The sequence below is a fragment of the Pagrus pagrus genome (genome assembly GCF_965226575.1).
Source record: "Pagrus pagrus genome assembly, chromosome: 2".
NCBI classification, from domain to species: Eukaryota; Metazoa; Chordata; class Actinopteri; order Spariformes; family Sparidae; genus Pagrus; species Pagrus pagrus.
Genome location: NC_140186.1, coordinates 694,109 through 719,634, shown reverse-complemented (window position 1 = coordinate 719,634; position 25,526 = coordinate 694,109). Strand labels below are relative to the sequence as shown.

Genomic DNA, 25,526 nt, shown 5'->3' with positions numbered 1-25,526 from the left:
AACTGTCAGGGGCTAGTGGAGGTCTTAAACCAGGTCTAAACTGACAGGGGCTAGTGGAGGTCGTAGACCAGGTCTAAACTGACAGGGGCTAGTGGAGGTCTTAGACCAGGTCTAAACTGACAGGGGCTAGTGGAGGTCTTAAACCAGGTCTAAACTGACAGGGGCTAGTGGAGGTCGTAGACCAGGTCTAAACTGACAGGGGCTAGTGGAGGTCTTAGACCAGGTCTAAACTGACAGGGGCTAGTGGAGGTCTAAACTACTGAGGCTAACAGTTGTTTTTAGCCAGAGCTAAGCTAATAATGAGGGTCAGTCCAACACCATGATGTGGTCTGATGTGGATCCGGGTCAGGTGGGGGTCTGGACCAGGTGTTCAGGTGTTAGTGGTGCTCTGGTGTGATGTCAAGGTGTGTGTGTGTGTGTGTGTGTGTGTGTGTGTGTGTGTGTGTGTTTGTCAGTGTTGCAGTGTGTCTGCAGCTCAGCCTGGAGGCTTCAGATGAGTCATGCTGCTGCACCATGACAACAGAGGGGGGGGGGGGGGGTTCTACATCAGACCATCACCGGTCCAGTTCTACACAGAACCATCAGAACAACCATTGAAAGTCCTGCCAGCGTCCCCTAGAGGCTGCAGTGTGTCCATCAACATCCTGATGATTTCTGGCATGTGCAGTTTGTCCTGCGGGGGGCGCTACGAGAGACAGCTGGGTTCTGGTGCCTCTCACACAGAGTTCTGGACACAACCGGACCTCAGAGCTGGTGTGCAAACAGGAAGTCAGTGATTGTAGTTTGGTGGCTGGTCAGAGTTAAATCAGTCTGATAATCAGCTGGACTGAACCGTCTGTTCTCTGTGGATCAGTCTGTAACATTCTGGTTCTGGTTCTGATCTGGATCGTGATGTTAAAGGAGCAGTCTGTAGATTAAAGGAGCAGTCTGTGGTTCTGGTGATGAAATGTTAATGAGCAGAGAAAGATTTTCATTGGCTGATAAACTAAATAAACAAACTGACCTTAAAGGACAACACACGTCACCTCCAGCTGATGTTGCTCTTGATCATAATGTGGTTCTATAATATTCCAGTAACTGTGAAACGTGTTCGACACCAAGTCGTCCATGGTGGCATTTCACTGGCGTGCTGTGATGTCACACTGTGATGGTCGAATCACAGAACAGAAGTGAGGACGTGATGATAATAACAACATGTTCATAAAAATCAACATCGTTCGTGTTGTATTATTGAGACAAACAGAAACATGTCCGCTCGCCCTCAGCTCGTACCAACAGAGATGGTGATGGTGATGGTGATGGTGAAGATGGAGATGAAGATGAAGATGATGATGATGATGATGATGATGATGGTGATGATGAAGATGATGATGGTGATGAAGATGATGGTGACGAAGATGGTGATGGTGATGATGATGATGATGATGGTGATGAAGATGATGATGATGAAGATGGTGATGATGATGATGATGAAGATGATGGTGGTGATGAAGATGGTGATGAAGATGATGATGGTGATGATGAAGATGATGAAGATGGTGATGATGATGATGATGGTGGTGGTGGTGGTGATGATGAAGATGGTGATGATGATGATGATGATGATGATGATGATGGTGGTGATGAAGATGGTGATGATGATGATGAAGATGGTGATGATGATGATGATGGTGATGGTGAAGATGGTGATGATGATGATGATGATGGTGATGATGGTGGTGATGAAGATGATGATGATGAAGATGGTGATGAAGATGATGATGATGGTGAAGATGATGATGATGGTGGTGGTGTGTAGAGTCCAGAGTGATGCTTCCTCTCGTCTTCTCTTTGTTCTCAGTTTGTTCCCTCGGCGGCAGAGCGACGTGATGTAGCGATGACATCATCAGTCAGAGCGCCGTCACTGTGCATCAGTGACAAACGGCTGTCGAGGCGTAAAAACTGGGTCAGGAGCTGTAGTCAGGGTTACCATAGTGACGGGATCAGTAGGTCACAGAGGAGGAAGCAGTCTGCTGCTGCTGCTGCTGCTCAGGCATGCTGGGAAATGTAGTCAGCTCTGTGCGGCCTTTCTGATCCTCTCAGCTCACTGTAGACTCAGAAACACTCCCAGGGTGCACTGCAGTTTCCGATGATGTCATTTCAGGCACTAAATCACTTATTATGGAGGCAATCAAACGTTTGTTGATAAAGTTCAGCGACTGCAGCCAACGATTAGTTTCACTGTCGATCGTTCTGATGATTATTTTCATGATTGATCGATTCGTCGATGATGTCGATCAGTGTTTCGTCCTCGACCCAAAGACCTTCAGTTCACTGTCACTGAGGAGAGAAACCAGAACATGTGGAGAACTGATCCATTAATCAGGTCTGCAGCTCTGTGAGGCTGCTCTGAGCTAAATGCTAGCATCAGCATGCTAACACTGACAATGCTAACACGTTCATGTTGAGCAGGTATAATCATCATCATCAGGGCGGGACTCTGTCATTATCAGAGCCCCTTCTCTGCCGTTTGCATGCGGAGATCCTGCGCCAATTCTCCGCATCCGCCTCTGTGTGAAAGTTTCAGATGCGGCGAGAGCTGAAACTTCCCTCCTCTGATGCTCCTCCGGAGGTGTCAGAGCCGCAGTACTGGCGAACCGGACCAGTGTGAGCGGATAAGCCGGCGGGGAGCGGGGGGGTGTCGGTCTGATGGTGTTCACTGTGTGACAACTGAACAGGTCCAACACTCAATAAAATACAGAGAAATGTCCCACAGAGCAGCAGTAACTGTAACGTGGTAACTGCTCGTGTCTTTGGCAACTTATGAGGAAAAGAACAGCAGTTATACGTGGAGAAGCGTCCGTCAGCCTGTCGGTCCGACCGACTCTTCGTCTCCCGGCAGAAAACTTTAACTCGGCAACAGTTTGTCGCGGTGAGAAAAAGCACTGCTGAGTCAGCACTACCGACCGACACTTCAGTGATCTGTCCCCAGAAAACAGCCTCCCTCCCCGCAGTGACAGTCAGACAGCGTCCCGCTCACTGATGGTGATGATGTCATTATGTAATTAAGACTTTCCGGGATGTTTGGTGGGTCAGGATCTCATCACAACACAGTAACTGCATCCATGTGATGATAAGTGTGCACATGTTCAGATAACATTGTGTCAGTGCGGCGTCAGTAAACAAAATCAAGTCAAAGTCAAATAAAGTTTTAAAAAAGGGAATCAGCTGATGAAGCTGAAGTGAGCGACGTTTAGTGTAAAGTTTGAATGTTTCTGTGTTCGTCTATAAAAACGCACGTCCAGTGAAGCAGCTGTGCTTTTCTCTCTGGTCTGAGAATCACAGTCGGTTTAAACGTGACAAACTGAGTTAATAAACTAAACTTGGAAACTGATTTAAGTTGTTGCCGATGTTAACTCGGCTCATTTTAATCTGTTCTGAGAATCAGGTGATTGTCTGCAGAATGCTGCTGCCAGCAGCTCAGAGTTTATACAGAGAAACACATGAAGATCATCAGGTCCTCAACAGTGTTTCAACTCAGGGGGCGGGACAACATCTCTGTCCTCTGGGGGACAGGACAGGACAGAACTGAGAACCACTGCTGTAGCATGTTAGCATTAGCTAATCATCAGTAAACACAGGCTGTGTCCAAATTCAGGGGCTGCAGCCCTCGAAGGCCAATTACGTCACAACACTGCGTGAAGGCCGTCCCAAGTCGAAGGCTCCTTCACATGCAGCCTGGCCTTCCCTCTTTTCGGAGGACGCACCGCTACTATCCTTCGCGGCCTCACATATCCCAAGATCCTTTGCGCGCCGCTGCTCAGTCCCGAAACAGAAGAGGGAAAGAAAGGCGACATCAAGTGGCGCAGACATGACATTCAGATTGAAGTGATGGGTTTATACTCGGCTTTTATTCATCTGAACATCCAACACCTGATATGTTAAACTTCAGGGGACTATAAAACCTCCAGATGTTAACTTTCAGTTACAACACGTGACGCTGGTGATGCTGTGGTAAATATAGTTGTTATTCACCAATGGGTTCATGTTTATTTTGTAATGTTGATCATTCAGTTTAGATTTGACACATTTTGTCGTTATTTTTTGTGCACACACAAATAAATGTACACGTTTGATAGATTTGAACCAGAACAGACTTTAATGCATCTCTTCATTCACAATCGTGACGTAAGGGTAAGGGGCGGGAACATCTGGTGAGGCAACCAGGAAATACTCCGAAGGCTGGACCGTCCCATTTAACACCTGTCCAAAGGACGCAGCCCTCGTGGACCGCGAAGGCCGCGTCTCTGAAGGCTGCAGCCCCTGAATTGAGACACAGCCTCAGAGTCCAGCTGAGGCTGATGTGACGACACACAGACACACACACACACACACACACACACAGACACAGACACAGACACACACACAGAGTTAATTTGTATGTACATTTTGTTTGAACATGATATTTGATTGTGAGTCAGCTGAATCTCTCATACATGTTTAAAAAGTGTTGTAGACTGAATAAAGTAGATCCAGCTGATGTTGGTCTGTAACGTCTCCGTCGGATCAAACAGCAGCTGGTTGTTGGTCTGTAACGTGTCCGTCGGATCAAACAGCAGCTGGTTGTTGGTCTGTAACGTGTCCGTCGGATCAAACAGCAGCTGGTTGTTGGTCTGTAACGTGTCCGTCGGATCAAACGGCAGCTGATGTTGAAGTTGATATCTGTAGTGTGTTTCAGCTGCATCAGTCAGTGTTGATGACCGTCTGTCCTCCCTCAGGTACTCTGCGAGGATGTGGCAGTGAGCATGCTAAGAGCGCTGATCGTTACCATGGCGATGTACAGCCCCAGCCAGGCGTGCAGCGGTCAGGACAACTGCTCCGCCCACAGCGAGTCCAAAGACTACTGCTACTCGGCTCGCATCCGCAGCACGGTGCTGCAGGGGCTGCCGTTCGGAGGAGTGCCCACCGTGCTCGCCCTCGACTTCATGTGCTTCCTGGTGAGACACACACACACACACACACACGCACACACACACACACACAGAGACACACACACACACACAGAGAGACACACACAGACACACACACACAGAGGCACAGAGACACACACACACACAGAGACACACACACACACACACACACACACAGAGACACACACACACACACACACAGGGACACACACACAGACAACAGGCTGTTTCCGGCTCTGGTCCGGCACTGGTCCGGCACTGGTCCGGCTCTGGTCCGGCACTGGTCCGGCACTGGTCCGGCTCTGGTCCGGCACTGGTCCGGCTCTGGTCCGGCACTGGTCCGGCACTGGTCCGGCTCTGGTCCGGCACTGGTCCGGCTGTAACCTTAAATATCTGTAACTCATGCTTACGGCATCGACTCCATACTGATGTGTTGTTCCCGTGGTTACCGTCAGTACCGACCAATCAGAGCACTTGAATGTGCACCTGTAGGAGGTGATGTCACACAGATCAAACAGGAAGTCAGGCGTCTCAGTTTAATGAATTAGTCTCTTGAGCTGGTCTGTGGCGCTGACGGGAACAGGGTGCATTGTGGGACCTGCTGAGTGAGAACATTCTGTCCCTGCTGTGATGTTCACTGACTGTTGGAAAAATCGATACTGCAGCTTCACGGGTCGACCCACATACTGAAGTTCAGTGTCAGTCTGTAACAACAACACGATGACATCACCACACAGCAGGTGTTTGTGTCAGCGACCTTTGACCTCAGCGCCGTGTGTTTGTGTTGTAACAGGAAGTCCTCTGTGTTCTTCTTCAGGTGCTGCTCTTCGTCTTCTCCATTCTACGGAAAGTGGCGTGGGACTATGGCCGCCTGGCGCTGGTCACCGACGCCGACAGGTAAACACACAGGAAGTGCCCGTCTGCTCTCGTGTCATCATCAGTGATGTCATGCAGGTGGGGCCAACATAGGGGGCGGGGCCCATCTGAGGACTGTTTACTGTTTACACTCAAAGGTGTGTTCTGATTGGCTGACAGACGGAGGGTGAGCTCGTGTCTCACAGCGTCTTTTGATTTTCTTTCTGTTTCCATCCTGAAGACTGAAGAAGCGTTTCAGCGACCTGGAGGAGCGTGAATAGTATGTTCCTCCTCCTCCTCTTCCTCCTCCTCCTCCTCCTCTTCCTCCTCCTCCTCCTCCTCCGGTTTCATTAACAGGGTTCTGCTCTCTGATTGGTGCACTAACACAACTTCTTCTTCTTCATTGTTCAGTTTGTGTGTTTGTGTGTTTCTGTCTGGGAGTCCTAACAACAAATGAGGTTAATGGTGCCATGACGACCGTCCGCTGATGGCACCAATCACCCCCATAGACCATCAATACTGACGGGACTGTGTGTGTGTGTGTGTGTGTGTGTGTGTGTGTGTGTGTGTGTGTGTGTGTGTGTGTGTGTGTGCAGTGTTTAAAGCGTGTTGGCTAATGCGATGCTAACAGATGCGATGCTAACACTGCTCCACACTTCTCTTCATGTTTTAACGTTAACTCAGCCGAAGACGAGACAGAGATAACTATGAGCCGGTCAAAAGGTAACAGGATGTGTGTGTAGCTCAGTGTGACGTAAACCCTGTGACGTGCTAGCTAGCTTGTTAGCTAACGCTACACAAAGCCCAACACACCGTCGGCTAGCACGCTCACATCTGGAAACGCCTCGGCCCAGTTTGTTGGGACGTTTTCAGATCAGAGTTCTGAGGATTTGGGTCGTTGGACGAGTTGTTTTCATGTTTGTTGGTGGCAGGTGAAATATTCTACTTCCTGTTAGCGCCCTCTGTGTCTGTTCTGAGTGTTGCGTAGATCAAAGTGTCAAAGGAACTGTGGAACGAAACTCAGAGGTCCAATCAGCTCTCAGACGCAGAGGTCAGAGGCTACATGCTAACAGCTAACAGTCAGCTGACTCCTTCCTGTGTCTCCACAGCGTCGCCTCAGCGATGCACTCAGAGACGCCCGACCGATACGAACGCCTCACCTCCGTCTCCAGCTCCGTCGACTTCGACCAGAGAGACAACGTAAGGCCACCTTCATCATCATCATCATCATTATCACCCTGGTTGTCTTCTTCTCCTGTCCATCTACTCAGATCATCCTGTGTGTGTGTGTGTGTGTGTGTGTGTGTGTGTGTGTGTGTGTGTGTGTGTGTGTGTGTGTGTGTGTGTGTGTTTCAATGCAGGGCTTCTGCTCGTGGTTGACGGCCATCTTCAGAATAAAGTGAGTATGTTGGATCTTAATTGAGGCACTTTGCATCAGAACCACAGAACCGGTCCTTACGGGTCTGAGGTCTTCAGTGTTTAATTATTAATAACAATGCTGCAGTAAAACAATGTAACTGATCAGAGACCAGTTGCTGTGGACCTGTGGTCACAGAAGATAGTTTGCTGATAACGATTTGGGATATTGTCAATATATTAGCGTGTGTGTGTGCGTGCGTGCGTGCGTGCGTGCGTGCGTGCGTGGACAGAAGTGTAGAGACATCTGTGGAGACAAACGGCTCGTCCCAGAGTCTTTATTACAAACACTCGGCTGACGCTGACGGTTTGCTCGCCAAGCGTAGAATCAGCCCACGTGTCTGACTCAGACGTGATCCGACAGCCACACTAACGTTAATGCACCAACACTACAGTCAACGTCACCGTGACAACAGCGTCATCGACAGGGAAACGGGCCACATTAACACCACATTCACCCGTGGACCGGACCACCACGTGTTCAACGTCACTGACAGTCTGTTGACGGACAGATGTATTTAAACATAGACACGGTGCTCAGAACACGAGGTGTGGACCGCTGTGTTCTGTTCAAATGTCCATGTGTGTTTTTTGAGTGTTTGGTCCAATCAGAACTCTGACTGACCCGTCCTCCTCCTCCTCCTCCTGCAGGGATGAAGAGATCAGGGAGAAGTGTGGTGAGGACGCTGTCCACTATCTGTCCTTCCAGCGTCACATCATCGGCCTGCTGGTCGTCGTCGGCGTCCTCTCGGTCGGCATCGTCCTGCCCGTCAACTTCTCCGGAGACCTGCTGGGTGAGAACCACGGCGTCTCTGCCACGGCGTGCACGTCTGTAGACAGACTACTGTCAATAAGTGAACACTGAAACTGTCCCGTGTATCCAGATAAATGTATCACAAACACAGAAGTTAACTCAGCCCTTCAGATTCACGCCGAGACTCTGATTGGTGCTTTTTAACCACGAAACATTAAAGTTTCTGCTGCTACAAGCTACAAGCTACAAGCTAGTTATAGCTAACACAGATCAGAGTGAAACTGAGCAGGTAGCTGAACTACAAACACACTCATGTTCTCCTTCAGTCAGACCATTAATGTGAAAAATAAATTAACAGAAGAAAAAGTAACACGAGATCTGTTTGTAAGTTTCCCTCCAAAATTGAAGCTAGCTGTACTAGCCTGTAGCTAGCTACTTTAGCTTGAATGCTAGTGGATTCTGTTGACTTTCCAACATTGTTAATACCAAGGTTATGAATGAAATAACTGAAAACTCATTGTTAATCATACCCTTGTCCTGGTTATCAGTTAGCTAATGCTAATGCTAATGCTAATGGTTGTGTGTTGTTCAGATTTCCTTCTCAGACTGGTGTAAGTCCTGAGTGACAGCTGGTTGCTATGATTCAAACACTAGCGACACGTGATGTGTTGGCCGTGCTGCTGTACATGTGTCATGTTGTTCACTGTGCTGACTACAGCAGCTGTCTCACAGTGCTCTCACCTTGTGTCTGGTTGAATTTAGTCAGAATTATCAGTAAAGACGCTTTCCTAATCCCCGGAGCGCCCGGACCTCCTTCCAAAGAAGGTAACAGCAGTGGGAGCGGAGCTGTAGGACGTCTGTAGGACGTCTGTAGGTCTGTGTTTGCTGTCTGATGGTAGATGTATAGACGGTTTTAGCTCATCCTGGATTCTGATCAGTTTATTGTGCAGCAGCGGTGGAAGAAGTGCAGAGTCGTCACAGTGGACCGTCTGTTTCATCCCGACGCAGGAAGCCTCAAAGATCAGGACGCGTCTGGGAAGACCAAAACATACTTAAAGGATAACTACCGTTTCTTACAACCTGGACCTTATTTCTAGCAAAATATACGATCATGTACTCACCCAGATAACTTTGGTGTCATTTGAAGTCGTTCGGACGAAATTAGATCCGGTGTAGCGCCGATATATCCATATAATGCGAGTGATGGGGCAGCGACACACAGCCTCTATGAGCATTATCTGCCACGAAACTAGTTCATTTCACCAGTATTTTGTTACGATACGCTCGTGCTATTCCCCTCTGAGTCCGGGCTCGTCTGTTATCAACATCCGGGGTCAAACTAGCAGCAGCAGCTACAGGTAAACAAGCCGCGCTGTCGCGGGTGAGCGCGCAGCTCAGAGACGACATCTTCCAGGTCAGAGGTAGTAGGTCAACCTACAGACCCCGGATGTTGACAACAGACGAGCCCGGACTCAGAGGGGAACAGCACGAGCGTATCGTAACAAAATATTGGTGAAATGAACTAGTTTCGTGGCAGATAATGCTCATAGAGGCTGTGTGTCGCTGCCCCGTCACTCGCATTATATGGATATATCGGCGCTACACTGGATCTAATTTCGTCCGAACGACACCAAAGTTATCTGGGTGAGTACATGATCGTATATTTTGCTAGAAATAAGGTCCAGGTTGTAAAAAACGGTAGTTATCCTTTAAAGATCAAGAGACGCACTTCTTCTAATATTTGTCGTTGTGTACCAGCGTGTTTTACTTTAATATCTCTTTAAACATGAAGACATTTACGATTGTCACATTCAGTGGTTTTGTTTCTCTGATTCCTGCTGAGCCGGTTTCAGACTTGATGATGTCATCTCGTTCCTCAGATCAATGCACATGAATTATTTCACAATTAAATGTTTCTGAAATCATTTCTGACATCAGCAAACAGATTATCACAACGTAACCAGTCATATTTAAAGAGTGCAGTCTTTATGGTGAAGGAGAGGAAGAAGGACATGAGCAGTGAAAAGTTCTGACCCATATATTATAATATGTGATGATCAGCTTCATGGTGCAGCTTGTATTAAAGACTTGTTGTGTAGTAGATGTTTCAGTGTTGTGACTGGTGTCAGTCTGTAGTGTCGGCTTGTTCACAGTATCCACACTTGGGTGCTTTTTTGATGCCACGAGTTTAAAATGATACGATATCTGCAGTCGAAGGTGACAAAAGTACTGAAGCTCTAAACCAAACTCAAGAGACGTGATCGATCCGACTGAGCAGAACCATCCACAAGACGTCAACTCAACGACGTCCAAAGTTTTTAGACGTATTTTCAGCTTCACCAGGAGATTTATTAAATATCATGTTTTGGTCATCAAACCTTCATCAGGTACGTTGATGTTGGAAGGTCTGATACCAAAACATGATATTTAATAGATCTGATGAGTAGCTCTCCGGTAAAGTTCACGCCTCATGCAGCTCCTGGGGTCGAGGTTCAGGGTTTGAATCCTCGCTGTAGTTTTTGCTGCATGAAGTTGAATTTGGCGTCATGAAAACTTTAATTTTGAACCACAAGAAGTTCTTTAGACGTCTGCGACTGAAGTTGTAAAGACGTCTAACTTTACATTATAGAAACTTTAGTTTTCAGCCCTGTGAAGACGTCACGTGGACGAAGAAGAGACGTCTAGAAACGTTCGTTCTGGCTCCTCTGGACGTCTTTTCATCGTCAGAGATGTTGAATTGACGTCTTGTGGATGTTTCTGCTCAGTGGGATGTTACATGTTACATGTTACATGTTCAGTGACGTCAGCCGTACCACTGGTATCAGAAAACACTGAGTCTTAACATTAAAGTTGTATCAAAGTTTAAAATTCAGTGTTCTGAGCTACGCAGTTGATTTCTGTGTCTTCACTGTAGCAGTGAAGTGAACCTGATCAGCTCGCTGGCTCTTTGAGCAGCAGACTGGACTCTCGTTTGCTGATGATCGAATCTTTTCTGTTCCAGAAAACAACGCCTACAGCTTCGGACGCACCACGATAGCCAACCTGAAGTCTGGGTGAGTCCACCAGCACGGTGATCATCATCTGACTCATTTTCACCTTAAACACAGAAACTACAACCTGCTGCTCGCTGACCTGCTCACACACTGATGGCAGAGAGTTGGGATGTGAAGACAGGCGGGCCGGGAGTAGAACCATCAACCCTGTGATTCACTGTAAACAGTCAAAATCCAGCGAGCGTATCTGTTTTATCATCAGGCTCAATAAAAGACAGTCACCTTTATTTTTCACATCATCCATACTGAACAGACACCGTGTGAAGCAGAGGTGATGACACGATCAGAACTTAGTCTGTCTGAACAGTTTTCATCCGGTTCTTTTTAAAGGCGGGTCCAGTCTCCTGCTCTGAAACACGGCAGGTTGAACTATATGAGGCCAGCAGGACACTCGCTGCCATCATGTCCAAGAAATAAAGCTCATTTATAAATCAAAAGGTCCTGGAACAGAGACGGGCTGCTGTTCTGGCGGGTCGGGGGTTCGGGTTACGTTTGGAGGAACAGTTAAAACTCAAATGAACCACATTCATTTCATCACACTGGATCAGTCAGCACCGCCCACACATGTAGACACTCGAAAGCAAAAAGCACAAAGCCATCAGTGAACAATTGCACGATTAATCGTTAAAAAACCGCGATCTCGATTCACACATACACGCGATGTCATTTCTACACGCCGCGATTCTGAAGCGTTTTATATGTCGAGCTGCATCATAAACAAATGCTCCTATTTCCTACCGGATTTATCTAAGCGCCCCCAAACGCAGCACTGCCGCCGCCTCCTCCCTCAGCCTATGGTAAAGCGTCTTTACAACACGTGATTCAGTGGAGGAAGCCCGGCTGCAGTTGAGTGTTTGGAAAGAGTGAGCGAGAGTTAAAGCGCAGGAAAGTCTGCGGTCAGGAGGGTTGAATGGATGGCGACGAAAACCCAAGTGGTAGTGGCGAGAGTCACCCACCCACCCGAACCGACCTCGTTCCCAAAAAAGGTTCGCATTCGGTGGTGTGGAAGTATTTTGGATTTAAGCCAGACGATGACGAACAGTGTGAGGTGCATTGTAAAGTGTGTTTTGCCGTCGTTGCAGCACCGCACGGCAACACCACAAATCTCTACAATCACCTTAAACGTCACCACAAAGTACAGCATGATGAAGCCGTACAAGGCAAGAAACACACACAGGTGTCAATAACCGGAACCTTGTACAATGCAACGCCATACCCACCAAACTCCAGTAGACATAAGGAGATCACAGCAGCTGTCGCATATCACCTAGCCAAAGATATGGCCCCAATAAACACTGTACAACGTGAGGGATGTTGGAAGATGATAAACACTCTGGACCAACGGTCCTCGATGCCCTCCCACAGCTACTTTTCAAACGTTGCGCTCCCTGACATGTACAATAAGCAGCGCGAGGCAGAATTGCAGGAAATCGATCATTTTTCCGCTAAGTCTGATTTATGGTCCAGTCGGATCATGGAGCCGTATTTGAGCCTGACGGTTCATTTTATAGCGCCTGATTTCACTCCTTTATAAAGTCACAACAACAAAAACAATAATGAACTGTATTGTATTTGTATCACCACAACACAAATTATGGTAATAATAATAATAATAATTTTAAAAAGGCTAATAAGTTGATGAGGTGTTAAGTCCATTTTTAAAAAGATTTTCCTTGTAGAGATACAATGAAAGATTCAACAGTCGAGTTCAGTTCTGAAGTGCTGTGTTCAGGGCCATATGCTCTCAGTTCTAAGGAAATCAGACTGATGTGCATATGATGATAAGGGGAAGTTGTTATCAGCCGCATGTCTCAATTTTTTTTTTTTTACTTTTGTAAAAATCATTTCTCTTCCAATGACAGAACTGCTACTATGCCTCTGCCAAGGCAATGTTTTTTTGTTTTGTTAAAGTTCATCAGTGCAAGAAACATTTGGTGAAAAAAATCGTGCCAGAGAATCGTGATGTCAATTCTAAGCAAAAAAATCGTGATTCACATTTTTTCCAGAATGGTGCAGCTCTATGGACTGTGTTGTCCTTTAAGGTCAGTTTGTTGGCATCAGAAGTCATTTAAAGACATTTTAAAGAGAAACTTCAGTGGAAAGTGACAGAAGGAGGTTTTACATAAACACATTAATCAAAGGAGGGTGCCGGTCCCACACATTAAGCCTGGGGGACGTGTGTGTGTGTGTGTGTGTGTGTGTGTATAGGGGTGTGCAGCGCAGCCGATATTTGTATCTGTATTTGTATTTGTTGAGGGGGGGAAAGTATTTGTATTTGTATTCGAGTTAAATTCAAAATAGGCGTAAATTTTTTATTTTTTTTTTAGTTACACTTCTAATTTTCGTTATAGTGTGAGTATTCTTTAATTATCCATTATAATAATTATGGATATGCAATATTGGTTGATGTTTTTCCATAAATCCAGCAATGAACATGTAACAAGGAATGTCATTGAAAAGAAAATAACATAACAGCCATTACCTCATCCATGGTTAAACCAACAACTAATAAAATATCATTGTGAACATTATGAACCCCACCACCACCCGTCCGTGTTGGAGGACGTTGAACAGACAGAATAAAAACAAATAATACTTAAAAGAACTGTTCTTTCTAATGCACAGAGCTCCAAGAACTGAACCTGATCTGTGAATAATATGACATAGTAGCCTATAGCTAACGGTCATTCTGCTTCTGGCCTCTACCTGGTCTTCTTACTAAACTTAACCAACTCCTCTCTTCATTGCCTAAAACTCAACCAAAGCACCAAGCAAAGAATGTTTTCCTCCCCGGTCTGCTGTCAGCAGGGTCGCCGGCTGCAGCAGCCTCGCGCCCGTGAAGTGGGCCGAGCCGCGTTCAGCGTATATGTGTGTGTATATGTGTATATATATATATATATATATATATATATACATATACATATACATACATACGTGAGAAATATTCATATACATATATATGTGTGTGTATATATATATGTATATGAATATTTTTCACGTATTACAAACACAAACATCTTGTGTGTATTGTTTTGAACTTGTTTTTAAAGACGTGTGCTTCACTGAACCTTCTCCACATGCTTCAGATCAGCTCCACCTGTGTGTGTCTGGGATATGGATAGCCTAGCTTAGCACAAAGACTGGAAGTTACAGTGAATCAAAAATAAATGAGATGTTCTCTGTTCAGGACGAACCTGCTGTGGCTGCACACGTCGTTTGCCTTCATGTATCTGCTCCTGACCGTCTACAGCATGAGGAGACACACGTCCAAGATGCACTACAAGGAGGACGACCTGGTAGGAGAAACACCTTGTACACCTTGTACCCTTCGTCCACAGAGTTTGTTTCTGCGTCTGCGGCAGGCGGCCGCCCGGAGACGAGGCCCAGCATCTTTTCTCCAGCGCTTCTAGTTGACAGTCTCTCATCTTCTCAGAACGTCTCTGGTGACGTCACCTCGTTGATATTATTCACCGTATCTTTGTCTCCTGTGGATGATGTCATCACCCACATCCTCCTCTGATGTCAGATAAAAACCACCTGATCGTAAACCTCAGAGTCCATCGCACAGAGACGGCTGACATATCGTTGTCATAGAAACGAGACACTTTGTGGACTTAAACCATGAAACCTGTGGTTTGTGTTTGATCCCAGTTTTGTGTCTTGCAGGTGAAGCGCACTTTATTCATTAACGGCATCTCTAAATACGCCGAGGAGACTCAGATCAAACAGCACTTTGAGTAAGTTCACTGCTCTTCTTCTTCTTCACATTAAACTGAGCAGATGTCTGAGGACATTCTTACTGTTATTGACAGTAACATGAGGGCTGTGGAGGAATCAGGTTTCTTTGTCTGTTTATTCTTCAGGCAGGCGTACGAGAACTGCACCGTGCTCGAGGCTCGAATCTGCTACAACGTGGCCAAACTGATGTCTCTGAACGCCGAGAGGTGAGCCAGACAGACAGTCGGGGCCCAGTGCATGCTGGGATACGCATCAGCTCTGTGGGTGTTTTAAGAGAATGTGTTTCTTCTCCACATTTGAACAACCACACCTGCTCTGTGTTTGTGTCCGTCAGGAAGAAGACGGAGCGCAGTAAGAAGTTCTTCACCGACCTGATGGCGAAGGAACACGTTCCCACCATGATCAACCCCAAACCCTGTGGACACCTCTGCTGCTGCGCCATCACCGGCTGCGAAGAGGTGACGCTGACGCTAACACTGTTCACACACAACGTAGCTTCACACAAGCATCATGTGATTTACATACTCTGCTCTGATTGGTTATTTTCTCATGTTACTTCTTGACCGGTGCATGATGAGCGATTTATGTTAATACATGGCCTGACTGGATGTGTTGGGTCAGGGTTAGCGCGTTAGCTTGTTAGCAGTGATTTAGCAGCGTACGTCTGTCCTGCAGGAGGAGGCGGTCAGCTACTATACCAAGAGGGAGGCCAAGCTGAAGGAGGAGTACAGGAAGGAGAAGGAGAAGGTCCACACTAAACCGCTGGGCATGGCCTTTGTCACCTTCCAGAACGAGGCCATGACTGCTATGTGAGCCACCACCTGACCCCACCCTTTATCTGACCCCACCCATTATCTGACCCCACCCTTTATCGGCCCCCACAACTCCCTTTAACTGACCCCCCCCCCCCCCCGTTGTTCACCCTTCCCACCACCAGTCAAACAATAATTGGTTCATTTGTGTTTGTTTCACGTACCCTGTACCCTGCTCTGACTCGTCCTCTTCCCTCTGGCCCCGCCTCCTCCTGTTGACTCCACCCCCTTCTGTTTTCACAGTATTTTGAAGGACTTCAACGCGTGTCAGGTTCAGGGCTGTCGCTGTCGTCAGGAGCCGCAGTCCTCTCAGTTCAGCGAGGCTCTTCACGTTCACAGCTGGAGTGTTTCGTACGCGCCTGACCCGCAGAACGTCCGCTGGTACGTCCACAACCTCCACCCGCCTAACACCACACCAAACCTCAACCCAATGCACCCATCACCCTCTGCTCATGCGTGTGGTTTCCTCCTGCAGGGAACACCTGTCGCTTGGCGGGATCTGCTGGTGGATCCGCTGCTTCATCATCAACTGCATCCTCTTCATCCTGCTCTTCTTCCTCACCACGCCCGCCATCATCATCTCCACCATGGACAAGTTCAACGTCACCAAGCCTGTCGAGTATCTCAATGTAAGAAATCCAGATGGTGCCGCTCAGGAGGCTGATGGTTGATTGATTGATTGATTGATTGATTCTTTTAATGACCACCCAGCCAGGCTGGTGGGATTTGCTTCCAGTACAGCTCATTGGTACAGGTTCCAGACGTGTAACGTGTGTGTGTCGGTTCTTTCAACAGAACCCGATCGTCACCCAGTTCTTCCCCACTCTGCTGCTCTGGGCCTTCTCTGCTCTGCTGCCCACCATCGTCTACTACTCGGCCTTCTTCGAGGCTCATTGGACCAGGTAGCACCGCTTTCCTCTCCTCACCCTCCTCTTCATCAGTACTTCAGTAAGGGATGTCCTGAACCGGTCTTCGGGATCGCGATCGGGGCCGATCTGGGCATTGCTTCAATGATCGGGATCGGCAGCTTTGAACGTGAACCCAAGCCTGATGATTTTTACGTCAGCTGTCGTCAACAGAGCGCAATTTGTGTCAGAACGCAGATGTAACATAACGTTACTCTGGCAGCCCTGTGGATAAAATGTCTGCAGGGTGGAAATGTTTTAACTAAGAAAGTGAAGCAGTCCAACGACGTGTAACATCTGAAATACGACCGCTTCACGAGCTGGTAACAGAAGAGCTGCAGTTAATACTACAAGTTTGATACGTGACATAAAAACAAACGCTCAGAGGAAAACAAGTCCCCTCGAGCAATACAGGCAAAGACACAGAGCGACAAACACTCGGATACTTTCTAAAGGAAGAGAAATGTCCTGGAGACAGAGACATGGACACAAATATTACAGAGGTCACTGAACTCACCGCTCTGGGTCACCAGCCCATCTCCGTGGTGGAGGTCAGGGTTTAGTTACTCACTTTGTTTACCTGGTTGTTTTTGTAACAAAACAAATAAACAAATGTCGTAACAGGATATGCAGAATAAGAAAGAGCCGAGTATTCACTTTGTTCCAACAGAATAATAACCGTATTAAGAACAGCTTGGATGCAGGTGAGTTCTTCTTAATGCGGCTGTATTATCTAGGAGAATATAAGTTCGGGCTCAGTATCGGATCCGGACTCGGTATCGGCAGATACTAAATATTAAATGACTTGGATCGGAATCGGGGTAAAAAAACCTGATCGGAACATCCCTAACTTCAGTATCAGTACTGCAGTATTAACACTAGCACACAGGTGTTTTTATTTGGGTACTGTAGTCCAAGTTTGTCAACCCATACAAGTCCTGAGCGTAAACAAGTCCAGGTCCAGTCGGTGTGGGCTGAATCTGACCCGTATCTGATTTAACTTTGTGTCTGCAGGTCTGGAGAAAACAGGACGACGATGCATAAATGTTACACCTTCCTGATCTTCATGGTTCTGCTGCTGCCATCTCTTGGACTCAGCAGGTAATCAGAGCTGTTCGCTGTAAGAATCTGTCCCTGATTGACCTTTGACCTCTGCTGTCCTCACTAACACACCCGTCTCTCTCGTCTCTCCAGTCTGGATGTTTTCTTCCGTTGGCTCTTTGATAAGAAGTTCCTGGCTGATGCCAAAGTCAGATTTGAGTAAGTCGTCAACAAATGATTTCCATCATGTAAAATACAAATCAAGCTTTCATTTGAAATAATCAAGTTCAAATACACATGCTTAAAGTCCCCGTGTCCTCTGTTGTGTCCTCTTCAGGTGTGTCTTCCTGCCAGATAACGGAGCATTCTTCGTCAACTACGTCATCGCCTCTGCGTTCATCGGGAACGCCATGGACCTGCTGAGGATCCCCGGGCTGCTCATGTACATGATCCGGCTGTGCCTGGCTCGCTCCGCTGCTGACCGCCGCAACGTCAAGAGGGTGAGGACGGACGCTGACAGAGAGGATGGACGCTGACCGACGCTGACTGAGACGATGGACGCTGACTGAGACGATGGACGCTGACTGAGACAATGGACACTGACTGAGACGATGGACACTGACCGACGCTGACTGAGACGATGGACGCTGACTGAGACGATGGACACTGACTGAGACGATGGACACTGACCGACGCTGACTGAAGCCTAATTTATACTACTGCGTAAAGTGCTGTACACGGACACGGAGAGCCCTCTCCGTACTCTCCGGGCGCTTTTTTAAGTGTCAGTCACTCCGTTGAGGGGAAACGGAGTCGGCAAGGGCTGTGATTGGTCCTCTAAAAACATCATTTCCGGAATTACTTTCGAAAGAGTTTGACCGGTTCGCAATCAAGACGAGAATGAATCCGAATTTATTTAATAATTTGACCCGCTCCATCCCGCCCGCACAACCGCATCTATTTTCACGACCCGCCCCGCCGCTATTAAATACATGTTAAATATGTCATTGAATAAGGCTTTAATTTGGTCTGTTTGAAAACAGCCCTTCGAGTGGCACTGAAAACTGGCAACAACAAATTAAAATATTGATTAAAATAAATAGGCTATAATCCTTAATCACCCGCCCCGCCAATAAAGTGAACATTTCTTGACCCGACCCAACCGGCCAGCCTGCGCATCACTAGTATCCGGCACCACGACGGAGAACTGCGAAGGCTTGAGGGGTCTCCGTGGTTACGGAGTCGGATTACATAGTCGGACCCTTGAGACGATGGACGCTGACTGAGACGATGGACGCTGACTGAGACGATGGACGCTGACTGAGACGATGGACACTGACTGAGACGATGGACGCTGACTGAGACGATGGACGCTGACTGAGACGATGGACACTGACTGAGACGATGGACACTGACTGAGATCTCTTCGTTATAATCAAAAATCAAAAAGACTCGACTGTGGGTCCTACTGGACAAAATGGTTGACACCGTCCCTGGTGAACACCTTTAGGCGTCCATTATTGTCTCGTGGACAACGTGGATCTAAAAATAGCAAAGTTGTCCCCTGTGGTTGTCTCCTGTTTAACATATTGTCTCATGTCCCTGCAGCACCAGGCCTATGAGTTTCAGTTCGGGGCAGCGTACGCCTGGATGATGAATGTCTTCACAGTGGTGATGGCCTACAGTATCACCTGTCCCATCATCGTCCCCTTCGGTCAGTCTCAACCACACAACTCCCCTCAACAGTTTTCATGAGATGATGGTGGGGGACCTTGGAACCTCCAGGGGGTCCTGGGTCCCCCAAAAGAGAGTTTTGTACATTTTACAGTAAAATGCATTAATCTGGTGCAAAACCAGGAGGATATCAGATCCGTTCAGCCGTCTGTGTGACTCCCTGACTCACCTGTCCCCCTGCAGGTCTGATGTACATGCTGCTGAAACACCTGGTGGACCGGTACAACATGTACTACGCCTACCTGCCCTCCAAACTGGACAAGAAGATCCACTCGGGAGCCGTCACCCAGGTGGTGGCGGCTCCCATCCTCTGCCTCTTCTGGCTGCTCTTCTTCTCAACTGTACGCACAGGTAAGCCCCGCCCCCTGCTGGACATACCACCTTTTCTACTCGAGTCCTAATGGAGTGCGTCGAGACACGTCCAAGTCTGTGAGACTAATCAGATCAATGTCAAGTCTTTATAGATGACTTCGATCAATTATGTTCTACTGGATCAATACCATTATTGAAGGCCCGCTGAGACACGTCTGGTTCAGTCCAAAACTCTACGTTTGACTGACTCGATGGCTCTGACATGTTGTTGTTGCTAACTAATGCTAACCGCTAATGTGTTGTCAGGCTTTGAGACGCCAACCTCCATGTTCACTCTGGTGGTTCTGATCGTCACCATCGTGGTCTGTCTGTCTCACGTCTGCTTTGGACACTTCAAGTACCTCAGCGCTCACAACTACAAGGTACCGCAGCCGTTTGATCAAAAGCTCTGTGAAACGTTGATGTTGGTGATCAGAACAGCGTCTGACTCCCTGTCTCTGTCTCAGATCGACACCAAGGAGAATGATGTGGACGCCGTCGAGAATGGACGTCCATCTCGTCCCTCGTCCTCCCCCACCACCAAATCTCAGGTGACTGGCACTGATTCAAGGACTCTGTTTCTTAAATGTTTTAGCTGTGAAGCGTTAGCTCACCTGTTTGTTGTGGTTCTGTGTCCAGCAGCAGCAGCAGCAGCAGCAGCAGCAGCAGCAGCAGCAGCAGATGTACATCGCCCAGGTGCTCCAGGACCCAAACTCGGACGAGCCGGGCGGTGGCAGCGGCGAGGAGGACCGAGGGTCGTCCCAGGACGAGGAGATGATGAATGGAGGGAACAGCATCAATGAGGCGGATTTTCAGTCAGGGGAGGACAGTCTGATCGCCAACGAGGTCCACCAGTAGCTGGGGGTGGAGCTCGAGGCAGGGGGCGGAGCTAGTTGAGGGTCCATACCCACACTCAACAGTTACAAAATAAAGCTGACTGGAGAATCACAACACATACGAACACACGTACAGATACTGACACGGTTAGCTCCACCCCCTCCCAGCTCGAAGACTTGACCCTGACCTTTGACGCCGGCGCCGGGTCGCCAACATCCAGTCCTGCACGTCTGTGGAAACTGGACATCAAACTGTCTCCACAGGAAGCCACTGTACATAACCACAAAGCCAAAAGTTCTCTTTTTGTTTTTTTGTTTTGTTTTTTCTCGGGATGGGGGCGGGGTTTAAAATTCGTGCCTGGGCAGGATTTCGTTCGTTCGCACACGTGTCTTGACTCCCGATCCCACCGCGGGTCGCCGGTACTCGACCTGTCGAGGGGTCAAAGCTGATGCTGATGCTGTCTTTTTTCGTCGGCCAGGTGCACTCCTCCAGACGAACGCCAGCCGTTGCCGCTGTCCTCCGACATCGGAGTGCTAAATATGTCGCCAGCCGCCAGCTCTGTTAATGGTAGAAGCCTCGCTTACGCAGACGCATCGCAGTCGCCCTTCTGTTCGCTGTCCTCTTTCTTTCTCTCTGTGGAAACTGCTCGTGGACATTTTCAACACATCACCTGGAAGTTTTTGGTTTTCTTGACCTGCCAAGCTTTCGCTGCATGTCGTTTAAAAGTGCTGTCTGGATTTTTGATGTCGCCACCTCCGGATGATGTCATCCACCGCAGCTCTGCCGTGACCAATGAGCTCGCCAGTTTCCCACCCTGATCTCAGCAGCACATCCTCCCACCTGCCAGACGAGCTTCACTGGTCAACCACTGGACTCCACACGAGACTGCTTTCTTTTCTGGTTCTTTGATTTCACCTGAACTACCTTAAATCATGAATACCTGACAAAGGGAACGGGATGTTTTGTGTCTGTGTAGGTTCAGCAATCAAAACTCTTTTCATTCGTGAGGAGAACTTGTGAAGACGCTCCGACTCTTCCAGCAGCAGCAGTCGTGTAGTTTGAGCTCGGGTAGACGCAGAAGAGCAGCGCTTTTCGTCCGGACGGTCTACCCTCCACGCCTGAAGCTGTCGGGACCCTCAAAGGAAAATGTTTTTTGTGTGTGTGTGTGTGTGTGTGTGTGTGTGTGTGTGTGTGTGTGTGTGTGTGTGTGTGTGTGTGTGTGTGTGTGTGTGTGTGTGTGTGTGTGTGTGTGTGTGTGTGTGTGCGCAGTAGCTTATTGTACACCAATCTGCATCATGAAGTGTTCAACAACATCACTAGGTAACCAAAAACATCTGGCCAATGAGCTCCAGCGGTCGTCAGATAAACATTAGCTCGCTCAATTTTTACGGCGTTGGCGCCGCACATGAAGCTTAAATGTTCACATTATATTTAGTCCAGCTGGATTCACTTCATGCGTCCACTACAGAGCTGGGTCCAGGGCATGTTCAGCTAGCTTAGCCTGCTAGCTTTAGCTCCATCAACAGAGCAAACAAACATCTTGAGGTTCATTTACATGTTGCATCTTTTAAAGTTTAAGATTAAGATCAAAATATCAGCTTCCTGGTTAGCTTAGGGTTAGCTTCTGGGTCACCAGTCCATCCTAACTGAAGCTAACTGGCTAATATTCAGGACTTTACTGTTCAGAGACGACTTGTTGTACTTCTCAAAATCAAAAAAAGAAAATGAGCCGGTCACTCCAGACGCACTTTCTGCCTCCTGCTGTTTAGTTTAGTTATACCAGAGAGTGTGTTGTCGAACAATGGCCGTCTGTTTTCAGGACGACAGTCTGTAGGATAAATGGGACATTTTACTTTATTGGGCTGGTTTCTGTTGGAAGCAGAGCGACACTGTTAGCTTAGCATCATCAGAAGAGAGAAGACATATCCGTCTGATTGACTCGTTGTATTTTGTGGTTAACTTCTGTCTTCGTCTCTGAAGGTAATGATCAGAAAGTTTGAGTTTAAGACCCAAATATTAGCTTTTAGGTCCAGTTAGCTTCTAGCTAGCTAACACAGCTAAGTTGACTCGTGGATGAATTGCTTGTTACACACATGATAGCTTACATTGCTGGATAACAAGCAGTTTTAAAAGCGACATCAGTTTATTTAAATGTCGTCAGTGAAATGAATTCACGTGAACATGAGCCGTCATCAGAACTAAACACCAGGACACCACGGATGTGTTCTCCAACCAGAGCTTTACTTCCTGCTCCTGCGACCCTCTGAGCATGTGCAGTAGACGTTACATGATTTTTGTGGAAAATCACTTCTGGGTCGCAGGACAGTTTTTAGTTGCAGTACCATGAGTGACCACCGGGCTGAGCAGGTCCGATTAATAGCTTCATGCTCAGGACACAGAGAGGATTTAGCATGCTAGTGGCTAGCTCGCAAGCTACCGTCGTTCTTTCTAAGAAGGCACGCTTTTTTCTTCAGGTGGAGCTAGGCTAGCGGTTTCCCCCTGCTTCCAGTGTTTGTGCTAAGCTAGGCTAAAGGTGTCGACCTGTTCTTCACAGATTATAATCTGTTGTCACCTTGAGACGGATGTTTAGGGAAATTACGTTTTTAACCAGTTGATAATTTACTCAAACTCCAGATGAGGCTTCACTTTCCCATGATCCTCGTGGTGTCTGACGATGTGCACCAGCCGGGGCCTGCTGATTGGACGAGCTTCCTCCGCTCATTCTCCTGCTGGTCCCTGGTTTCTTCATATTCAGTTATTAAAGGGCACCTGCCATCCAATCACAATCTGGTGTTGTGTGTGTCCGTGCCCGCTGTTGTTCGCGACACGTTCAGGTGTGTGATCATTCTCTAAGCCCCGCCCACTTAGTTACTGTTGCTAGCTGTCAGTCTGTTCAGTTCGCAGTGACGGCAGATTTAAATCTGATTTCATTTTAATTTGTGGAGCGGTTCGTCTCTGACTTCATATCGCAACAGGAACAGGAAGTGGACCCAGCTGGCTGCAGCGTCATCAGGGCGTGACGGGAAAGTTTAAAATCATTTAACCACAAAGTCTGAAACGTTTCAGCGACGTGACGGCGAGGAAACGTTTCAGGTGTCTCCTGAAATAATGTTTACATCAGCTTCAGTTGCTCATTTTCACTTTGATCATGTTCTGCAGAGTGTGTGTGTGTGTGCGTGTGTGTGTGTGTGCGTGTGTGTGTGCGTGTGTGTGTGTGCACAGGGCTGGACTATGAAAGCTGCAGCCACCAGGACGTCAGTGTTGGTGGCTGCACGCTGGAGAACCTGCAGCGTCTGTGTCCACGTGATGTTTCCTCTTCGCCTCCAGCGGAGCGCCGGCTGTCGGCCGTCGACGCTCCGGCCGTGATTGTACGCACACGAACGATGAAACTGAAGGAGAGCTCTCAGGATCTGGGTGTGAAGTCTGAATATGTGACCGGAGGTTCAGGTCAGCAGCTCTCAAACCCTCAGAGGCCGATCAGAGGAGCGATGAGTGCTCGTTATCTTCACCGCTTACACACAGCTGAAGCCCCGCCCCTTCCTGTTCCTCATGGTGATCAGAGCTTTGTCTGTAGTGATGAAGAGTCAGATGATCGACTCATCAGCACCAGAACCAGCACCAACATGGAGCCAACTGGGCTCAGAAAAGCTCCTAAACAAGATGAACATCACAATAAATCTGCTCATATTGACAACTGCAGTTCTGGTTCTGGTTCAGTTCTGTGAGCTGCTGATGTACAGGAGCAGCTCTACAGTGTTTCAGTTAGAGACGACGTCACTGACGGCTGTGACGTCTTTATGATGACATCACAGTCTGATGACAGACTGACAAACATCATCTGTCTCTGCATCACTACAGTCAAAGCTCTGATCAATAAGGTCCATGAGGAACCGGAGGGGGCGGGGCTTCAGCGCTGTAGTAACCAGGGGGCGGGGCTCCAGCTCTGTAGTAACCAGGGGGCGGGGCTCCAGCTGTGTGTGTTAGAATACAAACGATGCTCATTTTTAGTTTCTAACGTCCTTTAAACCTCAGAACCGGATCAATAATCCTGATCACGGTCCTCTTTCAGATTGAATAAACCTGGAGGAGGATCCTGAGCTCAGGTCGTGGTTCTGGGTACAGGTGTGAAGCCGTCAGGTGAACCTCGATCACTCTCAGCTTCTCTGATGTTCTATAATGTGAAAATAACCGTTCTGCTCTTCAGTCTCTGACTCGTTATCAGGAAACAGGAGCTCGTTAACGAGCGTCTGAAGCTCTTTGTGTTCGTCTTCATCGCTGACGATCACAAACCTGATGAATCAGAGTCCATGTGGGTGCTGATTCTGACCAGACTCCGGCAGGTCAACACGAAGACCAACAGACGCTGAGCCAGAAAACGTCCAATCATATAAAAAGTCATTAAATCATGTAAAGAAAAAATTAAATTGTTCCCTTTCAAAATAAAGCTCCTCCCAGCAGTCGGAGGTCACGCGGGGTCAAAGGTTGACGTGTCGGGACTGAAGAGCCGGACTGAAGGTTGCGAGCTGCTGCGTTCACTGACCCCTCGGTGTCGTAGGAACTGATGATGCTCATGAAAATAATCAGAGTGTGTGATATTTTTGTAACCTGCTGACTGAAGTATTTGATACTGAACTCGTACTGAAGAGATGTTGATAGCTGTGACGACGCTGTTGTAACATGTAACTAAAGGTTTTTAATAATCAGCCGCTACTTTTTGCTTTTCTTAGTTTTTTAACTCGTTGCTGAAGTTGTTGAAGTTGTAAAAAGACGAATGTGAGCTGGAGAGAAACGCCGCCTGCTGAAAACCTGTAAAATAAAACCTGTAAATAGTCGTCGAGCTGCACTGTCGTCCTCGGAGACGAACACTGTCGTCCTCGGAGACGAACACTGTCGTCCTCGGAGACGAACACCACTCAGCGTCTCGTCTCACTGACTCCGAGCTAACAGGCTACTGGTCCATCTCATGCTTTTAATTTATTGCTGTGACACTATTTATTTTTACTTTGGTCTGTACAGTGAAACATTTGTCCTATTTATGTTTCTTGATCAATAAAATTGGCTCTTATCCGTCGAGTCCTTTG

The 25,526-nt window shown here is 47.7% G+C and overlaps 1 protein-coding gene across 5 annotated transcripts in view; it reads left to right on the top strand.

The window, feature by feature from the left end:
* LOC311252282 (CSC1-like protein 2) overlaps nt 1-25,510 on the top strand; it is a 31,937-nt gene extending 6,427 nt beyond the window's left edge. For 2 of the 5 annotated variants that reach the window (XM_084345305.1, XM_084345309.1), the window contains exons 2-24: nt 4,758-4,976; nt 5,767-5,846; nt 6,046-6,084; nt 6,914-7,004; nt 7,166-7,203; nt 7,872-8,014; nt 10,976-11,027; nt 14,215-14,323; nt 14,694-14,764; nt 14,891-14,971; nt 15,100-15,223; nt 15,441-15,574; nt 15,821-15,958; nt 16,053-16,206; nt 16,373-16,479; nt 17,497-17,583; nt 17,677-17,742; nt 17,861-18,023; nt 19,132-19,237; nt 19,441-19,608; nt 19,876-19,991; nt 20,076-20,159; nt 20,245-25,510. In XM_084345305.1, the coding sequence (XP_084201431.1) occupies nt 4,758-4,976; nt 5,767-5,846; nt 6,046-6,084; nt 6,914-7,004; nt 7,166-7,203; nt 7,872-8,014; nt 10,976-11,027; nt 14,215-14,323; nt 14,694-14,764; nt 14,891-14,971; nt 15,100-15,223; nt 15,441-15,574; nt 15,821-15,958; nt 16,053-16,206; nt 16,373-16,479; nt 17,497-17,583; nt 17,677-17,742; nt 17,861-18,023; nt 19,132-19,237; nt 19,441-19,608; nt 19,876-19,991; nt 20,076-20,159; nt 20,245-20,466 (2,592 nt within the window). In that variant the 3' untranslated portion in view covers nt 20,467-25,510. The remainder of the gene's footprint in view (nt 1-4,757; nt 4,977-5,766; nt 5,847-6,045; nt 6,085-6,913; nt 7,005-7,165; nt 7,204-7,871; nt 8,015-10,975; nt 11,028-14,214; nt 14,324-14,693; nt 14,765-14,890; nt 14,972-15,099; nt 15,224-15,440; nt 15,575-15,820; nt 15,959-16,052; nt 16,207-16,372; nt 16,480-17,496; nt 17,584-17,676; nt 17,743-17,860; nt 18,024-19,131; nt 19,238-19,440; nt 19,609-19,875; nt 19,992-20,075; nt 20,160-20,244) is intronic. The other 3 variants (XM_084345307.1, XM_084345306.1, XM_084345308.1) reach the window with 3 other exon arrangements.
* Nucleotides 25,511-25,526: the final 16 nt, after the last annotated feature.